Raw genomic sequence first — 27,642 nt, 5'->3', positions numbered from 1 at the left:
TTGATTCTCAAAAATGTTAATTGTATTAACTCACATTTTTATTTTTTACAGTGTGTATAAAACATTCAGAATGAGTTATTTAAATAAAGTTTTGTGTGATGGACGTAGGTTTAGGGGAAGGGTTAGTGTAAGAGATAGAATATACAGTTTGTAGGCTACAGTATAAAAAAACATTACGTCTATGGAGAGTCGAGAGAGAGAGAGAGAGAGAGAGAGAGAGAGAGAGAGAGAGAGAGAGAGAGAGAGAGAGAGAGAGAGAGAGAGAGAGAGAGAGAGAGAGAGAGAGAGAGAGAGAGAGAGAGAGAGAGAGAGACTCATACACAAATGTGTGTGTATACAATTCACTGTGCCATGATCAGACACAATAAAATAGTAGTGATACGTATCCATAAAACGTTGACATCACGTTTTTTTAAAGACACGAGTTCATATCTGCGTTGTGGTGCAATGTAATTTACTAAAAAGAGAAAAATTACATTTCACGCCAACGTTTACCCTGCATGCGACGTGACGCGTCCAATCACAATAGAACGCAACGCTCCCATTATAAATGACCGAAGTTGTTTGTATGAAAAGCGCATAGGCGTTTAGTTATTCACAACATTATCGATTATAACGAGCGCGTTGCGTTCTGGTGTATCGCGTCGCGCGCGTGCTGTTATCAAAACTTTCAATAGTGTCTTTGTTTACCTGAAGATTTCACGTACACGTCCAGAGCGCAAACCTCCAACTCTCACACAGCGCTTTCATTAACATCCCGACAGAGACGCGAGCTCAAACAGCCGTCAAAGTTCAAACATCGCCGGTTTAAGTACGAAAATAAAGCGCCGTTTAAAGTTCGGCGCATACTAGTGTCTGTCTTCCCATCTCTCGCGCATTTCCCACAAGCCCTTGCTGCTCCCAGCCAGACCTCAACGCACAGAGGAGGGAGAAGAAAAGCGGGAACATCCTCCTCAAAACTCTTCAAACAACTAAAAGAATACTAAGTACAGATGAATGTGTGATTCTACAGCTACTAGGAAAGGAGTATGCCAATGTGTGTGCAATATATGCATGATCAGATGGAGCTTTAAACATAGAAGATATGGCATTATACTAAGATAATTTCTTTTTGTTTCAGTTATTAATGTAGATAAATTAATTGGCACTTTTCTTCTTCTTCTTCTTCTTCTTCTTCTTCTTCTTCTTCTTCTTCTTCTTCTTCTTCTTCTTCTTCTTCTTCTTCTTCTTCTTGTGCCCATGCTACTTACTACAGAGATCATGTGCTATTTTTTTACGGTCTATGGTGCTAACCAGTATGAAATATTAAGTTAAAAAAAAAAAAACTTAAAAGCTAATTTTGCCATTTTTTGGGATGAAAGAAGTGACTTCATTCTGGCCTGTGAGAACCACAACTAGAGCATTACATTCATTTTAAAAGCACTATAAAAACTGTAAGTGACCACACCTCTCATTCAAAATTGAAAACACAAGGAAGCTTCTCTGACAGTATTTAGCTTAACTCAAGATCTATGTGAAATACAGATATTCATTTAAACAATTAATTCAAAGAAAGAGAGTGCAGAGAGAGTGCTCTGTGCTAAGACACATGATGCATGATGGGAAACAGTGGTGTATCTCTCATGGTCGGAGCCAGTGACCACACCATTTTGGGTTTTTCTGAGGCCCTGAAGGGAGTGTCTGGCCAGCTGTGCTTCTGTCTACCTTCTTACTGGCCTCAGGAAGCTTCTGCAGAACTTCAACTGGTAAGATTCAGGGCTAAAAATGTTGGGCTATGCAAAAATAATACCACAATAAGCTTAACAAGAGGAATGGTATTGTCATAATAATTTGAGAATGTTTTTTTTTTTTACTTCAAACTACTATTGGTCCGTGGTGATGACACAATAGAGTGTTGCAGGGATGACATCACTTTGTAGGCCGACCGGCAATTAGCATTACACCGGTTCCCTTGAGAAAAACACAATTAAATTTTCCTATATTTTAATGATTGCTAAAAACAAGCTCTGTGATCAACAAAAGTAAAAGCAGACTGAGTTTACCTGTTCGGCGTGATGTTTAGTCGGATGCCTCGTGATGCCTCTGTAGTACCATTTAGCCACTTGTTAGCAACCGCCTTTTTCAAGACACGTAACAGCTTAAAAAAATAACGAGTGGAGTAATACTGGTGTATTTTATGTCGTAGAAGAAAACTTGAAAGTGCCATGAGCTTGTGATCACCACAGACCTTATTTCAGCCATTTAAACAAAACCCATTCAAAAAAACGATTGACTTCGGGGCCGAGGGAACCGGAAGTGCTAAAATGCGAACTCACGTCCACATTTTTTGCCTACAAAATGATGTCACACCTGCACCACTCTATACCTGGGTGCAAACCTGAGGCTTTGCCTTCTCTGGTTAATTTCTTCTGTACAGTCCACTCAGACATGAGGAAAAACAAGAACGCAGTCCACAGGTGCAGCTGAAGTTGTCATTTTAATTGAAAGCAAACCCGTTATAATAATAATAACCCACTGTCTCGGTTTGCATGCAAACCAATAACCTGACAACGCAAATAAACAGCGTTTACAAGACTGTATTAATAAATTAGGTTATTTCCTGGTAGTGACATCGAAAACTTAATCATTTACTTATCTGACTCAGAGTATTTAATTTGTTATGTCGGTTGTGATGTTATATAAAGCATTAAAAACTGATGAAGAGTAATGCTGCATGTCAGCAGGAAACTTACGGCTCATATATTATCTTCGCATGCAGTTACAGATGCAGCATTTGGACTGTACCACTTCTACTTCTGCTGCATGAGATGAGAGCACTTTTATAATTTTGGGGGTCAAAAAAGAGTCTGAGATTACAATACATTTCCTCCTCCCTTACTGCAAAACACTCGCTCTGTCTGGATGAGCTTGAAGGCACAATATGTAATTTTTGCCGCTAGAGGTCGCTTATTCAAAACAAAGGCGTAGGCTTGATGACACTTTAATTTCACAGAATCTTGGGAGCTGTTGTCTTTATCCTTTACAGCCGGTGGAAAAGAATCCAGGACTCGGGTAGAAATCAATTAACAGATGAGCTAATGTATTAAAGATTTATTAACATTACTGTCATATGAAGCAGGGTGGGGCTGAAAGCCGATGGAGCGTAATGAAGCTGCTGGAGCGATCGCTAATAAGAGACAACCACACACTAGAGGTTTTCACGGGTCCAAAAATTTGTACCCGAACCCGAAGAGACCTGCGATGTTCTACACAGAAACGACCCGGACCCGTCTATTATTTCAAAAACTAGAACCGAACCCGGCGGGAAGAAACAGACCCGACTGGACCCGATTGTCTCATATTACACCATAAACTGCTGTTAACAAGTTAATAAACAAGCTGCGAAAAATAACTTTGTCTCAGTCAGCCTACGTAGCCTGCCTAACGATATATATAGCCGTTGTCTCCCTTCCTTGTACCTTGATTGTGATGTATTACAATATTCCTCTGTAATTGTTCCAAGCATGCTTAATTCACTCATCATTTCAGCTGTAAAAGTCAACTTTATTTCACAGTGACGGATTTATGAGTTAACTCGCATAATAACATTGACTGTTTGCCCTTTTGAACTAATAACTATTGCTCGTTCAGTGCCATGGCTGCTTACGTTAGCATTATTTATTTGCCATAATCTCTCTGAGCCGAGTCTGACTAGCAGAACTTTAAGATTAAACAAGACGGTTCATTCATATTATTTTTAAAGTCATTACAGTCACTGCGGAAGCTCGGGTTGCCATAGAAACATGACACGCGCTTGAGACTGCACTCGCGCGTCAGCTGGGCGTGGTCAGCACGAACAAATAAAGGTCGGTCTCAAATAAAGGCCGGGGGCAAAGGTGTGGATAATCTCCTAAATGCCGTTAATTTAATGTGCATTCAAGTTCATCGTAATATTCAATCCGCTTGTTAAGTCGTGACGTAAGGAACGCCGTTTCTGGGTCCGAGAAGAAGTGGGCTAATGTACACAGGTGATGATATTTATTTCAGTACATTTCACCAAAAAACACACCACAAAAGAATCGTTTAAAACCTTCAGTAAACCTTGGCTTGATATTATTAGCCTACTTGTGAAATGAGAACAAAATATGCACTAAATTAACGATCTTTTAAATATTTCCTAATTTCACTAACCTTTTGTGTCGTGATTTATTTATTTATGTGATTAAACATGGACCTTTATTTAAAATGGCTTATTTCTGCTTTTGTAGGCTCATTCAGTAAATATAAGCACCTAATGTGCAAACTGGGTGCTTGTGTGATGAGACGTCATGCTCAGCTAGAGTCGCCGAGAACTCTTTCATCTTCGGATGCGGAGCTGCGCGCGGAGTTACAAAAAATGCGTATTATTTTATTGTATGGTGATATTTTTGCTAATGTTTCTTAAACAAATCAATGATATTTGTCCACTGGAACGATCACTTTAAATTGAAAACGGTTTACTAAAAGCAGTTATATTTTAAACAGATGGAATTAGAAATACAGGCCTGCCCCTAATAAAAGCCTGCTTCAAATAAAAGCCGGTTCCCATCGGCAGTTCAGGTAAATAAAGGCCCTAGTCTTTATTTGATAATTACGGTATCACGATTATCAATATTATCACGGTTTTGTTCCAATTAAATGAAAGTGTTCAAAAAGAACAGTTTTATGTTAAAACAAATCAACAAATAACAAATAAAACAAGCGGCTCTATGCACGTTTTAAAGCATGATTCTATTCTGTGGGATTTCCTTCCTTATAATGGTCGTCGTCGATAGCAACATATTATAACAGCGCACATCCACGTAGCACCAGTGGCATGCACGGGGGGGGGAGGGGGGTTGAAAGTGAAAGTGCCCTTTTCGATCGCACTACAGTGCCCCCGCGAACGTGATTCCCACCCCGATTTCTACCGAGGGGGACCCCCACCCCCGGAGCGTGATTTCCACTGAGGGGACCCTTTAAATGTCGCCCTGGTCTTGTCTGAACTTATTTGTTCGTATTTGGCTCAAAGTCACTTGCTGCAAACTTTTCTTTGTGGAAGCTTCACGTTAATTTCAAGTGTGTGAGAAAATATTTAAACTCAAAACTTTGTGTTCAATTAGTTTCCAGACAAAGTTTTGATATTGAGGTCAAAGTCCACTTGCCTTACATTCTCTATACAACAGTGGGAGGTCACAAAGACAGACGACGGCAGATTTGAAGTGTTTGCCCCTATAGCAGTGACTTTATTTGTGCATGTCCTGCAGACAAGGTGACCATCCTCAATTAAGTTTCCCTCAGGACTTTTGTAAAAGCCAAAATATGACCAACAGCTAAGATTTGGTCCTATTGGAAGGCTGAAAAATGTCCCGCCTTCTGCCATTTCTTCTCATTCAAAAAACAATGTTACGCGCTGCACCATACTGATGCTGACTGGACAGGATTTACTGCGAGTTTTCAAGATCAATATAATCAAGCATTGTTTTAATGATAATTTTAAATAATTTTTAATTTTAAATTAAATTACTAACCGTCAGTACATTTTATTGTGGCTTTTCTTAAAACCAGTAATTGTTCCACCCCTACATGTAGAACAGGGACTTGGTTCTATCAATCGTTGTTGAGTGAATTTTTTATAAACTGTGTTTAAAACCTTAATGAAGGCCTACTGTCAATTGTGGCAGGGCGGGTTTAAGCAGTCTAAATTACAGGAGAATTTCAGAATCACTACATCACTAGTACTATCTCACTACTGTCTTTCATTTTCACTGGAAGATCGAGCTATGACACTCTGATTAAAAATTAAGAGGTAAAAAATGTTATGGATGAATAATTTACAAACTAGATGGTGAATATTCATTTAATAAAATAAAGCATTAAGCATTCTGAAAGTTTTCCATTTTAATCTTTTGGAATTCAATTTTAATGGATTGATTCAATTTTAATCAAAAACAATCAACTGAAGAATCATTTGAATTCATAAAACTTTACCAATTGAATAATTCACTAAAATTGATGCATTTGACTGGCATTGGCTGATGGAGGAGTGTTTTAACCCCCCCCCCCCAAAAAACATATAATTACAGCAATCAACCAATCAGAATCAAGAATTTCAAGAATCATACTTTGATTCTTTTTAAAGTTATTTCATGTTTCAGAATATATATTTAGAGGACCATTTTTTGCACAGACCTCTACAAATATCACAGCAGGATCTATATTGTGGGAATATTAAATAATTTACTCTCCCATGATACTACTCAAACAGGAAGTCTTCCACAACAGACCACAGAGTTAATTCAGTTACAGAACACTCAAAAAAGACAACAGCACAAAAGAGAGATAGAGCTAGCAGATCGCGCAGAACAAATACTGAAGATCACCTGTACAAACAGCCCCTGGGTAAGGGAAAGGACACGCCAATGAAGACAGTTGAGGCACTGACCTGAGAACAGACTATTGTCCAAAAGATAAAAGGGAAAAATGGTTGTACACTTGTTGACCAGAGAAAGTCTTCTGCAATAGCAACAGACTAGAGTACTGAAGTCTGAAAGCGCCTCCCTCCATTTACTACAGAATGGTGGTGGAGCCAAACAGCACTGAGCAAAGTTAGTTTTTCTTCATTCCCTCGCACTGAAAGTATGAAGTAAAAGCCCTCCCACCCTTTCCAAACATTCTCTAACTTCCCTATTACTGCTCCCACATTTCAACAGCACTTAGATTGACCTCAGATTCTCCCCAGGCGTCTATGGAATGCCGGAATAACAGCAAACGACGTCGCACTAACTGATACAGCCTGTTCTTCCAACAGATTACCACAAGAACAGTTCCCAGAGTTTTTGCAGCAAAATTCACTGTAAAAGCATGTGAGCAGTATGTATTTCTTTCTTTCTTTCTATGTGTGTGTGCGCGCGTGTTGTCGACCTCCATTAGGATATCGAAGGGTGTTTGTGATGCTTTATCATGAGATGATGTGGTGGCTGTAAAATGCTCAGCCTTGAGCAGAAGGGCAGGTTGGTGAAATATGATGCTGATGAGCAATGACTTAGACTCGCTAGAGTCAGCCAACACACACACACACAGCATCCCTCCTCCGGTCAGATCTCACCCAGGTCAGTAGATTAGCAGGGTGTGTGTGCTGATTAATTCAATCCCAACAGCACAGATCAGCCATCAGCCTGATAAATAGAAAACTCACTGTGTCCTTTGATACTTTTAGGGTTCCCTTCTTGCGCTTTACATAATGTCTCTAGATCTCATTCATGGGCTGGGATGATATATATGTGTTTATAAGATTACATTTAACTAGATTTTTACTAATTCGGTTAACATAATTTTATAATTGTTGTGGAGGTTGCTTCTTTGTGGTTGCTGTATGATTTAAGGTGTTTTTAGAACATTGATATGAATGTTGATATGATTATTAGAGTTCTGAGTGCATTTAAGTATTGAGCAATATTAAGTAACTACATGTACTTACTATAGAGTTATGATAAGGGTTTTCGTTTGGTTTAGGGTTAGTTGCATGTAATTATGCATTTTTTTTAGAGTTATTATTTTAGTAACGGCATGTAACGTACCAATGACACTAAAATAAAGGGTTAGCAAATGCTTTTACTGTTTAAATTTAATCAAATCATATAATAAAATATTATTTATTGTTACTACTGTAAATGCATATTAAATTATTATGGGATCTCATTCAATGCTTTTTTAGAATCTTTACTTTTAAAAATATTTTTGTTTCTGTATTTTTAAAATATATTTTTATACTGACATATTTTAATGACAGTATTTTTATTGAACAAAAAAAAATATTTTATTTATCGAAATAAACAGAAAATAGTACCAAGAAACATTATTTTAGCTTAAGTATATATATTAATACCGTGTGCCTTTTGTCCCGTGCTGGTGAGCCTTTAATCCCAATGGGTGGGATAAAAGGCCCCCTCTCAGTACCTCATACATTTATACGATTTTTAAACAAAATTAACCACTTTTATGATGTATGTTCGCACAAAATCTGTTGTTCCATCAATGTTCAATATGAATATATATATTTTTCTGCAATCATACACTATAGCCCTGTTTCCACCAAAATTGTCAGACTAGTCTAGTGTAACATTATACATAGAACAACAATGGAGCGCATTTGAATGACGAAGCATGCTTTGTGAGAGCGTCCCCTAGGTTTATGTTTGGGTGGTTTTACAATAAACAAACTGACACCTATATTGGTCAGCTAAACAAATGTATTTAAACACACACCACAGATCGCATGCTCCATTGATAAATTATCTATACACGATCGTGTTGTTTACTGATGTTTACTTACGTGACGATAGCCAACAACAGACAATTGAAGCAGTTTTACTCACCACCTGCTTCCAAAGCAGGACCGTGAACCTTTATCGTTGGGACTGCTCCGTCAAAAACACACTTCTTTGGTAACATTGTTGATTTTGTGAAGTCCGGTGACAGCAGTGACCGTGGAGATACACTTTTGCGACACGACTGAAGCATGATGTTGTGACGCTTCCTGTCATTTCTGTGTTCAGATCGGTTCAAATGCAGCGCTGCCTTCCCGGAATGTTATGCGGGCATGTTAAAGTCGCTTGACATCACCCATAGAAATAAAGTGGAGCACAGAAGTGTTGCACGGACAAGTGGATCTGCACCTTGAGAGCAGTGTTTATGGGCGTGCAATTTGCTCTCTCGCTCTGGTCGCGCGCACCCTTCCGGGAGAAGTGCCCGTACGGCCCATACATGGACATTCCGCCTTGTTGACGTCAAGCGGACCCATACTCGAAAAAATCTCTCCGAAAATTTTGAGAAACCGGAAGGAGTATTTTTGACACAGAAATACTCCATCAAACAACTTCGTTTTTGAAACTTTGTCCATTTTTAGGATTTGAATCCAAGTTTTTAACAGTGGAAAAAGCTCAAATTATGGTGGAAATAAGTATTTGGTCAATAACAAAAGTTAATCTTAATACTTTGTTATATACCATTTGTTGGCAATGACAGAGGTCAAACGTTTTCTGTAAGTTACCACAAGGTTTTTACACACTGATGCTGGTAGTTTGGCCAGTTCCTCCATGAGGATCATTGTCATGCTGAAACACCCAGCTACGTTTCATCTTCAATGCCCTTGCTGATGGAAGGAGGTGTTTACTCAAAATCTCACAATATATGGCCCCAAATATTCTTTCCTTTACATGGATCAGTCATCCTGATCCCTTTGCAGAAAAACTGCCCCGACCCATGATGTTTCCAACCCCATGCTTTACAGTAGGTTTGGTAACTCAGCATTTTTTGCTCCTCCAAATACAACAAGTTGTGTTTTTACCAAAAACTTCTATTTTGGTTTCATCTGACCATATGACATTCTCCCAATCCTCTTCTGGATTATCCAAATGCTCTCTAGCAAACTTCAGACAGGCCCAGACATGTACTGGCTTAAGCAGAGTGACACGTCTGGCACTGCAGGATTTGAGTCCCTGGCTGATGGAAGCCTTTGTTACTTTGGTCCCTGCTCTCTGCAGGTCATTCACTAGGCCGTGTAGTTCTGGGATTTTTGCTCAACGTTCATGTGATCATTTTGACCCCACGGGGTGAGATTTTACGTAGAGCCCCAGATTGAGAGAGATTATCTGTGGTCTTGTATGTCTTCCATTTTCTAATAATTGCTCCCACAGTTGATTCGTTCACACCAAGCTGCTTACCTATTGCAGATCCAGTCTTCCCAGCCTGGTGCAGGTCTACAATTTTGTTTCTGGTGTCCTTTGACAGCTCTTTGGTCTTGGCCATAGTGGAGTTTGGAGTCTGACTGTTTGAGGTTGTGGACAGGTGTCTTTTATACTGATAACGAGTTCAAACAGGTACCAGTAACACAGGTAATGAGTGGAGGACAAAGGAGCCTCTCAAAGAAAAAGTTGCAGGTCTGTGGGAGCCAGAAATCGTGCTTTTTTGTAGGTGACCAAATACTTATTTTCCACCATAATTTGCAAATACATTTTTTTTTCTTCTAATTTTGTCTCTCATAGTTGAAGTGTACATATGATGAAAATTACATGCCTCTCTTGGGAGAACTTGCACAATTGGTGGCTGACTAAAAACATTTTGCCCCACTGTATATGCAAAATCATTTGGAGCTTGCATCACCAAAAACTGAATATATGTGCAGAATTTTTTTTACCATCAGGTAATTTTATAGTGAAAGACTGCAATAAGAGAGAGCAGCATCAACACTGGTGAACATTTTTAGAATTTTCTACAATACATTTCAGAGGCCATTTGCACAGCTATCCGATCAAACAAATGCATGAAATGGCCACTTTGTTCCAACCTATACATAATTAAAAAAAACTCACAGGCATGTGAGAATGGAGAAAGGCAAGCCACAGGCAAAGCCTGTGAGAGGAGACATGAAGGGTCGTTAACTGAAGCGGGTCTGTGTGCAGGACAGTGGGCAGACAGACGCCTGGCACCCGTCCGCCGGTGCTGACTCACACCTCCAGCACTGGAACAAACCCAGAGCGCTGCTGAGAGCCACTTCCTCTAGAGCAGCTGAGAGCCCACGATGCCCCGTCACATGACATCAGCACCTGCCACACACACTGTTTACCTCTGAGTGTGTGACCATGTGGAAGTAAAGGATGGCACCTTACAGAGCAAAAGTGCTGATCACTGCTTTAGTCAGCCTTACTGAGAACAACACTTATGTTCTGAGGACAAGCGCTGATGAATATAAATAGCATGATGATTTAGAAACGGCCCCATTCCACAAACGCACCATTACTTCCTCCGGAGTAAATAATCACTTGCATTGACTGCATGTTTGTGCATTTAAAGATCTCACTGAAATACTGCAGACTATAAAGTCCTAATGTAAATTTAGACTGGCTGTCGCAGACTACATTACATTAATGATGAATGAAGTTGCTTGTACTAATGAAATCATTAGAAAACGGTTTATCAAGACAAGCTTTGAATGTTGGTTTGACAAAGCCTTTAGTTTAGAACAAACTCTTTAAGGTGCGATCACATTTATTGTATAAATCTGCATGATTTTACAACAGATTTTGCAGCGGGTTCAAGTTGGCGACACAATTTGTCATGATGACCAACAAGAAAGTGACTTCTGTGTGAGCTGTCTTTATAAATCACTACACTACTGACAATAGACAATGGACCTTTTTTTACGTGAATGTGGGGAAATCTTTGGGCTTCGCATGAAATTACCACAATTGAAATAACTGGATTTCACTTGGAAAACCTTTACCCTAATACGAGTTTGTTTTTAGTCCCAATTAAATGGCCTGCATTTGCACTCAAGGCAGAATTGTTCAATAGTTCTTAAAGTTACACAGCAATAAATGAACCGCGGATATAGGCAAAAGTTCCATGACTCAGCAGTAGATGAGTAATGCTATTACAATACAAGCAACTTTACATAGATTATTACATATCAGCTGTGTTTACAGTTATTATCATTCATGATGTGCTTCAGGATCAGCCCATTGGAGTTAAGAGGGAGGGGAGAATCACACAAAGACAGAAAGCTTCAACCTTTCAGCTGTAGAGGACATTGACAGCGGACAGATGCGAGAGCTGCTGCTGAGACGTCACTGCAGTCACACACACTCACACACACTCACACGCGCAGTGGGAGCTGCTGCACGCGTGAATCACCACAGCGTTTAAGAAGCATGTCATGCGAGTCGAAGGTCAAGACTTACTGGACGGACACGCTCTCGGCGTCGGACAGGCCTGGCTGGGAAAAGCAGCCTGACACTACGGAGCCCATGACAGTCGGCTGGCGGTGCGTGTGGACAAACTCCTGATGTGTCCTTCCGTCCGGGCCAGATGCTCGGCTCTGACCTACATGGAGACGGCGCGTGCGGTTTCCTGCGGGCTGCTAGGACACGGCGGTGTGTTTGTGCTTATTCATTACTGTAGCAAGCCTCATCACTACAGCCGCTACGCTCAACTCCGGCGTCTTACTCCATCTGCGGGCCGGCCGGGCAGACGGATGGATAGAAGGGGGGCTGGGCCAAACACATGCGTGTGTGTGTGTGAATGGAGCAATAGAGCGATGTGCTTTATTTACATCCATCATGCTCTAGGGCACAAGGCTGCAGCCTGCGGTTTGATGCTGCGCCGGAGCTATAAATAACAGCAGGGTTGATGGGTCTGATGATGAGGAAATGTAGCGTGAATTCTGACGAGTGTGCGGGTGAGGATGCATGTTTATGATCACTATTGTTATGCTGTGGGGTACAGTGTGTTTTTCTTGCTGCATGTTGGTCTCAAAGGTGCTTTACAAATTATATTATATCCATATATAAGCACTGATTCATCCAATTATACACGAGAGGTTGAATGAACACAACAAACATCAGGTTTAATTAAGTGTATAAGCAGCATTCACTCGTCTATAAAACACATGAGCTCCTTCAATTCTGTGCAGTTTAAACTCTGTTTAATATTGTACTGTACACACACATTGGTTATGTACAGGAATTACAACCATGTTGAGCAAAACATTCATTCCAAATCTGCAAAAACTGAATTCACTTCACATAATGTGAACAGAACCATAGCATCTAATGCAGTGACGTCACTCTCTTTCAGAAACTATCTTCTTTAAAATCACGTCTTGACTCACTCATTCTGACACCAGAGAAAACTCACCATCATTTCCCATCAGCCCTGTAGTCTCAGGGTGGTGAGATGTTTAAAAAGATGCTTTAAGGTGCAGTAAGCGGTTTCCAAGAAACACTGTTGATGTTTGAAATCAACCTGAACAAACACACTTTTGCCTCCATTGCTCCGCCCCCGAAATGCACAAACACACAATGCAAGTGTGGATGTCTCTTTATCATGGCTGCAGCGAAGCAAAATAACCCTTAGTGAAAAATAAAGCGAAGTTGACAAACAAAAACCAAGCAAGAACAAAAAATGTACATACACACAAGAGTATACAAACAAGATTTGGTTGTTAGTCACCAGAAGCACTAGCCTAGAAATCTAGACCCACCCTAGCGGCAGCAAATCTAATCTGCCCGCAAGTGTCGTCTAGCAACTCTCAATACCCTTCTGAGCTGTATTCCCCTAACTCTTGCCGGACCAATCACATCGTGTATAGAGTCGGTGGGCGGGGCCATAATGACGACGGCCGAGTTGCGTTTGCGTACTTCTAGTAAACACAGAAACTGGCGAACGGCAGTCTTTCGAATTAGCTTTGACCGCGACTCTGGAAGACTTGGAGTTAAGATTTTCTCTGAGAAAAGAACAATGAACGGCACTGAAGTCATTCTTAAAAAGGGAAGATGTGTTCGGAGTTTTGCTGACCGGATACGGCGAATGTTTAATCTATCAACAAGCTCTGTTTCACCTTCGTTGCTCTGGTTGGTTGTAGCGCTATCCTATCGCGTGCAGAGGGAGTTTGAAAGACAACCGTTTATCCCGCCCCTCGGATTGAGCCCTGTCAATGGTGAGTTTCCAGACCAAACATCTTGATGTGGGTCTGGCTTGTCAGGCTACAGAAGCACACCAGGTCCAGACAAACCATGAGACTGTCTGTCCTGTTACTATAGATAACATTACAACAACAGCATATCTTGGCTTTGTGAAACATAGCAAAAACAATATTGCTCACGTATGGAACAGAAAGTATGCAACCTTGCCGTCTGTTTTCAGGCCTGCCCGCTTAGGTCTTTCCAGTACTAGACAGCTTTTCTAGTATTAGCGGAGTTACTAAAGCTCTTGACAAGTAGTCGACATTGGCTCATATATCGGTCGATATTTGGTTTTTTTGAATATCGGCATTGGCATGTGTTGGAAGTGGGACTTTTATTTTGAAGGTGCTGAGAATGCTGGCTCTGAGCTTTGATAATAATCAGAAATGATAATAATCAGATGATAATAAATGATAATAAACATTGATAATAATTAGAATGGTGTCTTGAACATCAAATCATTATATAATGAATTCTGAAGGATCATGTGACACTGAAGACTGAAGTAATGATGCTGAAAATTCCTCTTTGATCACAGAAAATGACACTTTACAATATATTCACATACAATTTCTCAATATTACTGGCTAAATTTTACTGTATTTTACCCAATACATGCAGCTTTTGTGAGTGTACGTCTTTATGATGCCCTGCAATCAGGGTTGCCATTTTCAAAATTCTATACTTTTCCAATCCAGACTAAAATTTCCAAACCTCTCTGTACATTTTTCAGGCAATATTTAACATAATATTATATTTATATTGCATTATATTTTTTGTATAGTGCAATCATATGTAAACATTTTCTCAGTTATTTTTTTAAGTGAGGTCATGTTTTGCAGCCTGCACATATTCAGCTCTGACTTACATCTCAGATTTGATACTGTAAGTGTGGTCGGATGTTGCACAAACACCAAACAACAAAATGCAGTCTGAATTAAATGATTGTTTGCTTCTTTAGCGGTTGCTGGTTTGAGTGGCATTTGAGTAAATATTTGTTTAAAGGGTTAGTTCACCCAAAAATGTCCCCATGATATACTCACCCTCAAGCCATCCTAGGTGTATATGACATTCTTCTTTCAGATGAACACAATCAGAGTTATATAAGAAATGTCCTGGCTCTTCTAAGCTTTGCAATGGCAGTGAATGTTGGGTCATTTTTGAAGTCCATAAAAGTGCATCTGTCTGTCACATAACTGCTCCACACTAGCCTGAAAAGCCAGACCCACATCAAGATGTTTGGTCTGAAAACTCACCATAGACAGGGCTCAATCTGAGGGGCGGGATAAACGGTTGTCTTTCAAACTCCCTCTGCAAGCGATAGGATAGCGCTACAACCAACCAGAGCAACGAAGGTGAAACAGAGCTCGTTGATAGCATAGATGGTTGATAGATTAAACATTTGCCGTATCCGGTCAAAACTCGAACACATCTTCCCTTTTTAAGAATGACTTTAATGCCGTTCTTTGTTCTTTTCTCAGAGAAAAGCTTAACTCCCAAGTCTTCCAGAGTCACGGTCAAAGCTGATTAGAAAGACCGCTGTTCGGCAGTTTCTATGTTTACTAGAAGCACGAGCACAACTCAGCCGTCGTCATTATGTTAAAGCCCGACTCTATACACAATGTTTGGCCCGACTAGAGTTTGGCATTTACAGCTCAGAGAGTTGCTAAACGACACTCGTGGGCAGATTAGATTTGCTGCCGCTAGGGTGCGTCTAGATTTCTAGGCTAGCTCCACACGGCTCCGGGGGGTTAATAAAGTCTTTCTAACGAACACAAAATCGCAGAGCAAAACAAAACACCGGACATCAATTAGAGTCTAAAACAAGAATTTTTAAAGAGATATGGTGGAGGATTTCAAAATAAGACAAGAGTTTGTTGCGCAGCCCTATCAATGTGACTTTTCAAAGCTTGCGATGCTCTTATTACATCGCTTCAGGGTTTACTCTTTTGCTGAAGTTGACTTGCCTACCGCTGACCACCAGAAGCTAGTTATTTTATTCTATAAAGTTTTAAATATGGATATTTTTCTTACACAAACGCTTTGGACTTGATGACCCAAAATGACCCAACAGTCACTGCCATTATAAAGCTTGCAAGAGCTTCCATTTTTAATATAACTGAATTTATTTGTCTGAAAAAAGAATGTCATATACACCTAGGATGACTTAAGGGTGAGTAAATCACTTCAGGGTGAGTAGATAATAGGTTCATTTTCATTTTTGGGTGAACTATCCCTTTAAGTTCAGAAGAGACGAAGAAAATGTGTGGCTTGAATTCCATATTAAGGTTCGACTAAACTAAACTAAACTTTTGCAATAAAACAATTTTGCTTGTGTGATACATTTATTTTTACTAGTAATTCTTAATTTTGGATTTTAGAAAACTCAATGGGGAAATACTCAAGCAAACACAAAAATGTTCAAACTTTTCCAAACCTGGAAATGCTTTAGGAACTCAATATAAGTCAATTTTAGTTTGAGTTACTTTAGTATATCTTAATAAAAATGAGAAATGTTTCCTTGGCAACTAGCTGAAATAAGTTTTTTTAATGATTTATTTCAAGTATAGAATTTTTTTTCTGAACCAGTGTTATTTTAGCATCATTGAGATACTATATTTTCTGTTTTCATTTAAAAAAAAAAATAGTTTTGTGTGTTTCATTATTATTATTATTATTATTATTAAAAATATGTCCTTTAAGTTATATTTATTTTAATGTAGCTGTTTTAGTTTTATTTATTTTAGTACATTAAGTTAACCTTAAATGTCAAGAGTCAAGAAGCATTTATTTGTCATTTGCACGGTTAATGCTGGGCAAAACTGGGCATTGAAATTATTGTGACGAGGCTCAGACATGCAGTAATATTATATATAATAAACAGGGCCATACACAAATACACAAATTCTGTACACATGACCACACAAGTGGAGCACTAGTCTGGGATATTAAAGTGACGTGCTATCCCCCAGGCATAACAATAAAACATTGACATAGAATAACTACAGAGGAAACAAGCTGAAATAAAATGAAGGTGTTTGATGGTTTTAGTTTTAGTTAACTTTAATAAACCTGGTCTGAAAGTGTAAGTGCAGTTGATAAGACTTTCAGCAGAGGGCGCCATATAATCAGCTTAAGCCTCCATGTTTTCTCTCTCCCACAAGTTCTTCAGCAAAACAACATTAATGAAACTATGCCTAGTGCTTAAAATGCTACACATCTACAATTTTAGCAACCATGACAAATTGTTGCCGTCCATTCTTGCAGCCTTTTTAGAAAGTGAACTGTATGGTCTTACCTTAAACAGCCCTGCAGCCAGTCTCTCTGGTTCACACCGTTTGCTAGTGCAGCTCCGGCTGAGAGAAACGACGAGGTCACCTCCAGAGCTGCCCTTCCGCTCTCCTTCGTGGTGGTGACGCTCAGCACCTCAGAGTCCGAGCTCAGGTCTGTCACGGCGGAATCCAGGAACAGGCTTCTGTCTTTGAGCCGCTGCTGAATCATGGGAGTGAGGGGAATGTCAAAGGCAAACGAGGGCTCCGGAGCGATTTGAGAACTGGGTTCAGGCGCAGGGGTGGAGAGGGTGTCCAGCGAGTCCATGCTACTATAAAGAGTCGCCCGCAAACGCTCCGACTCCAGGATGTTCTCAAACTGGCAGCTGAAGACATCTGTGGCGTCACACTCACCCGCGGCAGATTTACCTTCAGGACTCCTGAAACAGACAAACGCATCTCAATAACAGCACACCACAGTGTGAGACTAAACAGGAAGATGTAAACAGGAAGATGTAAACAGAAGTTGGTTTTATGACATACGTTTACATGTCCTGCTTAAGGAGTATGATTTAAGCCCTTTTAAGCCCTTTTTAAGTCAGAGAAAACTCAACCGTGCACTACGGCATATGCTAATCTGACAACAAACACCCAAAGAATCTTTGAATCTCACAAACACAGGGTAGGTCACATCTCACCCCAGAATGAATCAAATTGTTTTTGCATAAAAAGAATAAAGCCTTTTTTCATTAATTCATCAATTAAGCACATTTCCTCTCAAACTATCATTCCCATAAAGCATTTAGACATTTAGATTCTTATTACTGTTATACATTTTAAAGGACGTACAACAAAAATGTCAGTTGCCATGACAATGCAAAAAATACGCTTTGTTTTCTTTACGCAAAATATTATTTATAATCTGTAAATGTTTCATGAGAGTCACCCACAGGATGTTAAAAATGCGTGATTCCATTATCAAGCCACAAGCCTTGTTCCTCTTAGCAGCTGAAAGCGAACACAACGCTTCCTCTATTGTGCTAGATCATTTCTTATGAAGACCAAGCAGAAAGGACAAAGGAAGTGAAAGAGATAATCACACTTATTACAGAACTGAGCATATACAATAATTGGTAGCACTTTATTTTAGGGTTCAATTCTCGCTACTAACAAGTTGCTTATTATCATGCATATTACTAGGATATTTATTACTACTTATAAAGCACATATTCTGCATGACCTTATTCTACATCCCTTAATCATACCCATTAACTTAAACGCTCCAAAAACTACCTTACTAACTATTAATAAGCACTACATTGGGAGTTTATGAAGCAAAAGGTGTTCCCTATACTAAAGTGTTACCCAGTAAGTAGATGAAGTGATGAATAGGATGCTTGAACCGTATTGTGTATTGTGTAAGGTACAGCTGTGAGTCTCTCTATCTAGACGGCTTGTAGTGTCCTCAGTGAGTTGCCTACATAGGAGTCACAGCTGTGCTTCTTACGTGACAGCTATTCCTAAAGGTAGACAGCAAAATTACACTGCCTTCTAGATTGTGGCAATACCGAAATGCAATATGACAGTCAGTGGAATAATAATTTCAAGATGGCAAACAAGTCAAGAAAAATTCAGATTATAAAAATATCAATTTGTCAGTTTAAAACTAAAATCATCAAACATGAGTCGCTGCCTATGCAGAGTGTTGCACTTATGGCAGTTAAAGGTTTAGTTCACCCCAAAATGAAAATTCTGTCTTTAACTACATTCCAAACCAGTAAAACCTTCGACGAGAATAGTTTTTTTGTGCAAAAAACAAACACAACGAATGACTTCAAAATTCAACGGGCGGCTTACCATTGGCTAGCTCCTGCATCTGCTAATGGTAAGCCGCCGTTCCGACGAAGCATTTTGAAAACGCTGCACTGTATTTTCTGTCAACAGCATAGGAGACTGGCACAGAAGAGAGGAGATTTTTTAATAAAGTCATTATTTATGTTTCTTTTTTGTGCATAAAAAGTATTCTCGTCGCTTCATAAAATTAGGTTGAACCACTTGAGTCACATGGACTACTACTACCTTTCTGGACCTTGAAAGTGTTAATTAATTAAATTGCTGTCTATGGAGGGTCAGAGAGCTCGCGGACTTCATCAAAAATATCTTCATTTGTGTTCCGATGATTGACGAAGGTCTTTCGGGTTTGGAATGACAAGAGGGCAAGTAATTAATGACAGAGTTGTCATTTTTGGGTGAACTAACCCTTTAAGATGCTGTCTATGAGACATTACATGCATGTATAATAATAATAATAATGAATGGTTACATTGCTTTTAAATAGAGTAGAATATTTTAATGATTAATAATGTTGCTAGGTCTGCAAAACAAAACTAGCCTAATGAACCTATACCAAATATCAAAACTGAACTGCCTAACTCAAGTCAAGCTGCTTAATCTTTAGCCATTTTCAAGAAACGGCTGAAGACATATCTTTTTCTTCAACACATGACCCATTAATACTAACATTTACCATTATATAAATCTATTTATAAAAAGTAACAATAAAAATACAGTACTGTGTTGCAGTAACTAGGAGTCACAGCACTTGCATATTGTTTCCCAATTGTTGGTTGATGGCTTCTATTGTTGTAATTTGCTTTGGATAAAAGGGTCTGCTAAATTATTAAATGCAAATGCAAATAAAGGAGCACACCGGAGATCAAAGGCTTCCTTCCAGTGTCTTTCTCTCAACAAACTAATCTAGTACAGTTTTATCATTGGTAGAGTATAAAATGGGTAAAACATTTCAATACAAACACTTCCGTCAAATACAATTTATGCAATATGTCAAATAATTGCGGGAAAGAAAACAACCTGAGGCAACCGTTAAAAGGAGACTGATTTCACAGAAAACCTGTGGACATCCTAGCAAAACCGATTTTTAATTATAGTTTTGTTTCTAATTTCTCACATAATAATAGTTTAAGATTACTATGAAAAAAACATGATTAGATCAAAATGCAGTAATAAAAAGTCGTTACATAAAAAATTTGCAAACAAAACAAAAATAATACCTTGATAATAAGAAAAAAATGTTAGTTTTCCTGCCAACACTGTTGTTTCCAGTTGAACCTACACAGGTTTAACTATTTTTTAGAATTTAAATAGAAAAGTGTGAAAATAAGTTGTCTCTCTACTCTCTACTGTCCTTTTGGCAAGTGAAGGATTGCGATGAAGAGGTACTGTACCTGTCTGATGCGTCTTCTGTCGGTCTGTGATCGAGTCTAAGCGAACACCCCTGTGGCGCTCCTGTGGCTTCTGAACTTTGCGTGTCCTGACTCACTTCCCCTTTCACGCTGCAGCTCTGGCGTGTTCCGTTTTGCATCTCTCCGTTCACTAGACTCTCTGCCTTGCTCTCCACAAACCGCAGCTTTTTCGGTGGCTTGTCCCGCAGTTTGCCTCCTTCCAGAAAGCCGCTGAAGATGCCCGGGATCTCGGCCAGGATTTTATTGGATTCCTCCAGAGACTCGTCTACGAGTTCTTTCGAGGGGTTGTCCGACGTATTTGGGGAGGGTGACCCTGCCCTCTTGCCCTCCGTCTCCTTTCCAGTATTTTCTTGGGAGGGCACCTCTACTGACGGCTCCACGTGCGGTGCAGCTGGAGTCGGGCTGGCGTCAGGTTTATTTTGGCTGGCCGGTGCATTCCTGGGGTCCCGAGCGGGCCCAGCACTGAAGCAGCTCAGCTCGCTTGCGGCCGCCATAACTGAGCTGGGATCCTTTATGAGTGCCTCACACCACGAGTCGAACAGCAGACTAGACGTCAGGACAGAGTCTCCTGCTAACTCAGACTGGCCGTTCTGAATGTCTAGGCCCTGCTTGGCCATATCCAGTTGTGACGGCGGGGTTTCGTTTTGTCCGTTGCAGGGAATCATGGGTGAGGCGGTGGCGTCTCCTGACGTCGAGCCCTGTTCGGCCGCAGCATACTGATTCTGAGCGGTCAGGCCGCTCAATAGGTTCGCCAGCTCCCTGTCAATCTCCTGGAAGAGTGACGTCTCATCAATGTCATCGTCCTCAAGACCTGAACCGGTTTCTTGTTTCGCTTGGGTCGGAGAGGTGACTGTTTGAGAAACCAAAAAAAATGAAGAATAGAGATCATCAGGAGTCAAATCTATAAAATCAAGTTAAAGGGTTAGTTCACCATAGTCATTGATGACTCACCCTAATGTCGTTCCACACCCGTAAGACCTCCGAACATCTTCGGAACACAGTTTAAGATATTTTATATTTAGTCTGAGAGCTTTTTGTTCTTCCATTGAATGTATGTACAGTATAATGTCACTTTCCAGAAAGGTAATAAAAACATCATCAAAGTAGTCCATATGTGACATCAGTTGGTTAGTTAGAATCTCTTGAAGAATTCTGAATCAATCCGCTGATTCATAACTGTTCGAATCTTTGTTTGCGGATTAAAAAACAAACACGGAAGAGAAGACAATGCTGAATAAAGTCGTAGTTTTTTTAATTTTTGGACTAAAATGTATTTTCGATGCTTCAAGAGATTTTAACTAACCAACTGATGTCACATATGGACTACTTTAAAGATGTTTTTATTACCTTTATGGAAAGGGACAGTATACCGTACATAGCATACATTTAATGGAGGAACAGAAAGCTCTCGGACTACATATAAAATATCTTAAACTGTGTTCTGAAGATGAACGGAGGTCTTACGGGTGTGGAACGACATTTAGGTAAGTCATTATTGACAGAATTTTTGGGCGAACTAAACCTTTAAGTGGAGCAAGACTGTCTGCCTGATATAAAACCAGTGTAAAAGAGAATGGACAACAAAAGAAAGAGAAACTTGCATGGGATTTGATGTATACAAATGAAAAACAGACATTTTAGGTAGATCATACTGTTATCAATCAGACAAATTAGAAAGAAATTAGATCAAGGCCAGAAACCCTTCTGACATTGGTCACGATTATTTTGCCATAATCATGCCGTTTTCAGAGTTACTATTCATATGGTTTGGGTGTGGAATGTTAAAGAGTTAGTTCACCCAAAAATGAAAATTCTGTCATTAAATTCCTCACCCTCGTGTCGTTCCAAACCCGTAAGACTTTCGTTCATCTTCGGAACTAGCCTGGTAAAACCCAGACAACTTCTGGCAAATTTAGATTTACTCTGCAAGTAGTCTGGCAAAGATCCCATTCAAGCCCATTTCTAATCCGTCTAAATTGCGGCACCAATCAGAAACGTTGGCGCGGGCTTTACAAGATTTTGCGAAGACGAAGAAAAACAAAGCAAATTTTGTACATTACAAAGATGGATACCGCCGTGGAACATCACTCGTTCGAATCAACTATCGCGTCTGTTTTAAGCGATTTAAACTTTTCTTTTTCTTTAAAACCTGAGCAAAGAACAACACTCGGCTACCAGATGTGGGTTACACCGGCTACTTTGATGAGGAGGATGGGGAGTGTGATCATGTGCTAACACCACACAGCAGCTGTATCTGGCCTTTCTGTGCTTATTTCCTCACACTAGATCTGGTAGTCAGGTAAAAATTGTAAATAAATAACTAGCGTTTCTATGCTCAAGTCTGAAAAAGTTCTAACACATCTGAAATGACAATTTGAATAAAGTTTGTGAGACACAATTTTAATATCAAAAGACTCATCATCAATATTATTTTATTTTCAAAATATTTATGGCTTTGGAACGGCACGAGGGTGAGTAATTGGGTGAACTAATCCTTTTAAGGTGCGCTGTACAAATTGCTTAAAGCAATTTTATAAAGAAACAGCAGAGAGTAGCTAGCACTCTGTAGAGCAGTTTGTCTGTTAGGGCTACTGTAGAAACATGGCGGTGCAAAATGGTGACTTCACTGTATGGGGACCAGCAGTGTTTGTAGATAGAAATGGCTCATTCTAAAGAAATAAAAACCTAACAGTTCATTATGTAAGGTCTAAACCACTGAAAACATAGTTTTGATATGATATTATAATCTGTATAGATTATCTCTATATTACAGTCTATATGTGATATTAAATTTCTGTCAATAGATTGTCTTAAATATTACACACTGCACCTTTAAGAACCTGCTGAAATGGTCAATAATAATTTAATTCAAATTATTTGCTATTTTAAGAGACTTATTGACTTTGACAATCTGCATGGGGGTTACACCATATGATTCTCCTTTAAAAGACTTCTGACATTTTTAATTTACCAATGAGCATTTTTACCCCTAAGAACTAACAATGAAAGATTATGATAAAATAATAAAAATGAATTTTAATACAGAAATTAAACTCTCAATACAGAAAAAAAGTGTAATCAAGTCAATGTATGTGTGTGATTTGTATTTTTAATGCAACGGTTTAAATGTGAGGGTCTATAAAACATTACACATCTAACTGTCTAACAGTGAACCTGCTGAAACTTTAAGCATCATTCATATTTGTTCAGAACAGAAACTCTCTTCACCAGGTGGCAGCATTTGACTAAAGATGATTTAACAGACTATAAAAATATAATCAAAATCTGAGCATCAGGTTTACAATACAGCTCATACAGTTCAGTGTGTGAGATTAAGATTAAGATACAAATTGTGCCACACTTAGAAATGTCTGAATGTAAAAATAAATAAAATATTATAGCCAGTGGCATTTATTGAAGAAAAAAAAGAGATACAAAATTCACAGGCATAAGTAAGCCATTTGATGACTGGTTTGAAATGATAAAACCATGGACTCTAATGAACAAAATTTAGATTTAATTTAAAATAGGCAGGCAGGCAGGCAGGCAGGCAGGCAGGCAGACAGATAAACATATAAACAGACAGACAGGCAGGCAGGCAGGCAGGCAGGCAGGCAGGCAGGCAGGCAGGCAGGCAGGCAGACAGACAGACAGACAGACAGACAGACAGACAGACAGACAGACAGACAGACAGACAGACAGACAGACAGACAGATAGATAGATAGATAGATAGATAGATAGATAGATAGATAGATAGATAGATAGATAGATAGATAGATAGATAGATAGATAGATAGATAGATAGATAGATAGATAGACAGGCAAGCAGGAAAACAGATGGACGGACAGACAGACAAGCAGGCAGACAGAAAGAGAGATGGTCAGAAAGATAGGCAGACAGTGATAGATAAGACAGACAGGCAGACAGGAAGAAAGACAAATAGACAGGCAGAAATGTAGCCCTGCACCAAACTCACACCACTGATTATTAGAGTACAATCAGTAGAATTTCTACCAGATGCAATTCTCAAAGAACTGAATGATGCTGCTTTTTGGACAGCATTTTTGGCACAGTGACACTGATAGCATATTTTGATTTAGCATTTAAAACCCTATCTGAAAAACTGGTTTCTTAATTAACCTTTTTTAAAAGCAGCCAACAAAGCAGGGCTTGTCTACCAATTCACTGTCTTAACAATTACTATCAAGACAAACATTATAAGACTTAAAATTACTTGTGAGAAATATTTCAGAAGTATATATTTTCATAAATATTGTGCAGAATCCCTGGGGGTCCCTAGAGTCCAGATCGAGAAGCTTTGCTTCAAGTGCACAGTAGATTATATGAACTGGGATGTAAGGTCACTGCTGTGCTCTGTTGGTTTCTGTGTCATTTATAGAAGTACAAGGAAACTGTGAGCCTATAAGCTTAGTGACTCATCTACACTTCTGAAACAGGTTTCATCATGACCGCCAATGCCACTGAAAGCATGACACACCAGTGATAAGGAAATACTAAGATCTTGGAGGAGCGCGTCTTGTGTGTGGTGCTTAAAACACACAGCAGCTCAATACAGTTGCCATGCCTTTACTGAGAGTTTACTCACATTCATACAGTGGAGGTCAGTGATATCCACATTACACAACTGAATTATACCAGTGACAATCACATTTATATAAAATCGGAACAACTTATCGATAATGCAGTGACTTTACTCTCTTTTCAAAAAAAAGGCAGCTCAAAAATGGATGCCAATACACATAAGATGCTAGAAAACAAAAGGTATATCTCTTCACTGAATCTTTTTTTGATACGGTCTCTCTCACCAAAGTTTCTCATGAGCCCTGTGGTCTAAGGGAAATCCCATACATTACTCACCCAAAAGACCAGTGTTGCCAGATCTTGCTAAAAAAAAAAATGGGTGTGACGAAATAAGCCACTTCACTGACCAAAATGAAACCAAATACATTACTGTATTCTGTAAATAAGACCCATAGTATTTCAGAATTTTTATAAACAACTTACATGAAAAAACAAGCCAAAGATACTTACAATACACAGTATAATGGCAACACTGAAAGAAAATATGCTGTCTAGTGTTTAACAGAAGCAGTTTCATGAGTCAGTGGTTTACTTAAAATTGCATTGGCATTGTCAAAATAGTAGCCTAGAAATCTAGACGCAACCTAGAGGCAGCAAATCTAATCTGCCGCGAGTATCAATACAGTTCTGAACTGTAACAACCAAAGTGTGGTCAGGCCAATCACATCGTGTATAGAGTCGGTGGGTGGGGCTTAACATGACAGCAGAGTTGCGCTTGCATGCTACTAGTAAGCTCAGAAGCTGGCGAACGGCGGTCTTTCAAATCAGCTTTGGCCGCAACTCTGGAAGGCTTGGAGTTAAAAGGTTACTTCAGCGATTAGCTTATGGCTTTGTATCAGTAGAAACCCTGAGTATATTCAAAAGATTGTGCTTTCCCCCCTCATATCCCCCTGAGACAACAGATTTATGCATTTTATTTCTGGAAAAATTCCTCCTATGATGCAAATTGACGATATTAGCATCATAGGAGGAATGTTTGGCCAAAGGCTAAAGACTACAGCCAGCAGAGTTTTCCGCATGTTTTGAATCCGCGCATGGGGGATGGGAGATTACACTCACAGCTCAACTGAACTGAAACGCGCCAGACTGAACTCGCGTTGTGAATGTATGCCGCAAGTGTAGTCGCGATTACCTCAGCTCTCATCATGAGAGCTCATTCAGCTCATTTATCTGACTCCTGCAGTTAGTGCTCAGTGCTGTGATACTCGCACGGTGACTCACTCAGACACGTTCAGTTTTTAATTGTAGTGTCTTCTCCAACTCAGTCACAGTAATCAAGTAGGTGGCTTTGGGAATGGCCTCACAGGGCAGCGAAGCATTCTGGGAATTGTAGTCTTTCATCCTCATGAGACAAAAATACATTTTCTGTCTTTTCTCAGACTAGAAGGCACCAAATTCAAAAATATGCTACATTGATGACCCAGTTTAAATACAGATTCATCTCCCCAGCGCTGAAGTACCCCTTTAAGCTTTTCTCTGAGAAAAGAACAAACAACGGCGCTGAAGTCATTCTTAAGAAAGGCAGATGTGTTCGGAGTTTAGCTGACCGGATACGGCGAAACTTTCATCTGTCAACAAGCTCCGCTTCACCTTCATTGCTCTGGTTGGTTGTAGCTCTATCCTATTGTGTGCAGAGGGAGTTTGAAAGACAACTGTTTATCCCGCCCCTCGGATTGAGCCCTGTCTATGGTGAGTTTCCAGACATGGTAATCTTGATGTGGGTCTGGCTTAAAAGGCTATCAAAATAGCAGATTTCGAACAGGTTAAACTAAAGCCTAAATGTTGCTATAATTATCACTACATTAAATCGCAATTTTGGAACTGACTCTCAAACGTGCATTGTGTATAAGGTACTATGTATTATTATTACTATAAAAAATAACCCTATTGACCCTATGTATTGTCTTACTCGTGCCACACAAGTCTTGAAAAGGGAAGCCAAAGTGTCTCGATCGCCCCCAGGTGGTCCCAGTATAGCTCATAAACCCGCCTTCTCCGTGTAATATAAAGGGAGGGGATACAAACGAAACAATCAAATTACACTTCAAATAATATTATTTCAAATAATATATATTTCAAAGATGGTTTCTCTCATTTTAGCTAGTTCATTTTAGTTCAATTAGTTTGGTTTTAGTTTGTTATTTGATGCAATAAAAACTGCGAGTGTGACGTCATGATTGACAGTTTCTCTGAGCAAAGTTCTAATATAGCGGCTCTACTTGACATTTCTTCAGTGTAAGAAAGTAAAAAAAGATGAGTGTCATCCATCTTTTTTATGGTCTATGATCTGATTTAACACATTAATTTGTTGGTATAAATGGATGTATTTAGTTTAATTTACTTTAAGTAGTATTTGGAATAAAAAACTATGGAATAATTTTTTTTCTGTGTTTTTATTGATTACGTCATAAGGAACCACACAGATGTCACACGTTTAGAAGAGAAGAATATTAGCAGCAGTAAAAATAGCATCACAAACAGAAGTGATAGAGAAAATGGTGAAGTGTTTCATACAGTTTCAATGTACCAGTAACACAATACACACAATAATCACATGCAAGAAAACATATGCAAAAACATAAAAGTACCGCTATCTGATGAGCTTGTGTCTTCTTTCTTTCCAAAGAGAAACTCGTACTTGGCTTTGGCAACACTCTGTGCGTGTGCAGAGGAGCTGCCAACACGATCAAATGCTTCTCCCTGCAAGAACAAACCACAGTTAAACTTCCATGCATTATACTGATATAATATTAACTTTACTGGCTTTTAGGGAGACAAGGCTGGTTCCAATATAGGCTCATTCTGAGTTGCCCCAAAATATGTTTTTGCAAAGAGTCATTTGTGCATTTGACCAAAGCGAGGAATTCTTCCAAATTCAGTGGTGCTCAAAGTACAGTTTTACATGATAGATGCGGTCAAAACAAATATGTCTTGTGTGCTATATTGATCTTCCCGAGTTATATGATAGCTTGTAAAAAGAACATGC

The 27,642-nt window shown here is 39.3% G+C and overlaps 1 protein-coding gene across 4 annotated transcripts in view; it reads right to left on the bottom strand.

Moving 5' to 3' along the window:
• The window catches only part of psd3l (pleckstrin and Sec7 domain containing 3, like), a 189,029-nt gene that overhangs the window by 132,892 nt on the left and 28,495 nt on the right, over positions 1 to 27,642 (bottom strand). The window contains exons 2-4 of one of the 4 annotated variants that reach the window (XM_067432949.1): positions 27,245 to 27,356; positions 20,035 to 20,902; positions 16,819 to 17,229 (exon numbers count right to left, since the gene is read on the bottom strand). In XM_067432949.1, the coding sequence (XP_067289050.1) occupies positions 16,819 to 17,229; positions 20,035 to 20,902; positions 27,245 to 27,356 (1,391 nt within the window). Of the gene's footprint in view, positions 1 to 690; positions 856 to 11,738; positions 11,984 to 16,818; positions 17,230 to 20,034; positions 20,903 to 27,244; positions 27,357 to 27,642 lie in introns of those variants that run through there. The other 3 variants (XM_067432950.1, XM_067432951.1, XM_067432952.1) reach the window with 3 other exon arrangements.

Source organism: Pseudorasbora parva, chromosome 23 (genome assembly GCF_024679245.1).
Source record: "Pseudorasbora parva isolate DD20220531a chromosome 23, ASM2467924v1, whole genome shotgun sequence".
Lineage (NCBI taxonomy): Eukaryota > Metazoa > Chordata > Actinopteri > Cypriniformes > Gobionidae > Pseudorasbora > Pseudorasbora parva.
This window is presented reverse-complemented; position numbering and strand designations above follow the sequence as displayed.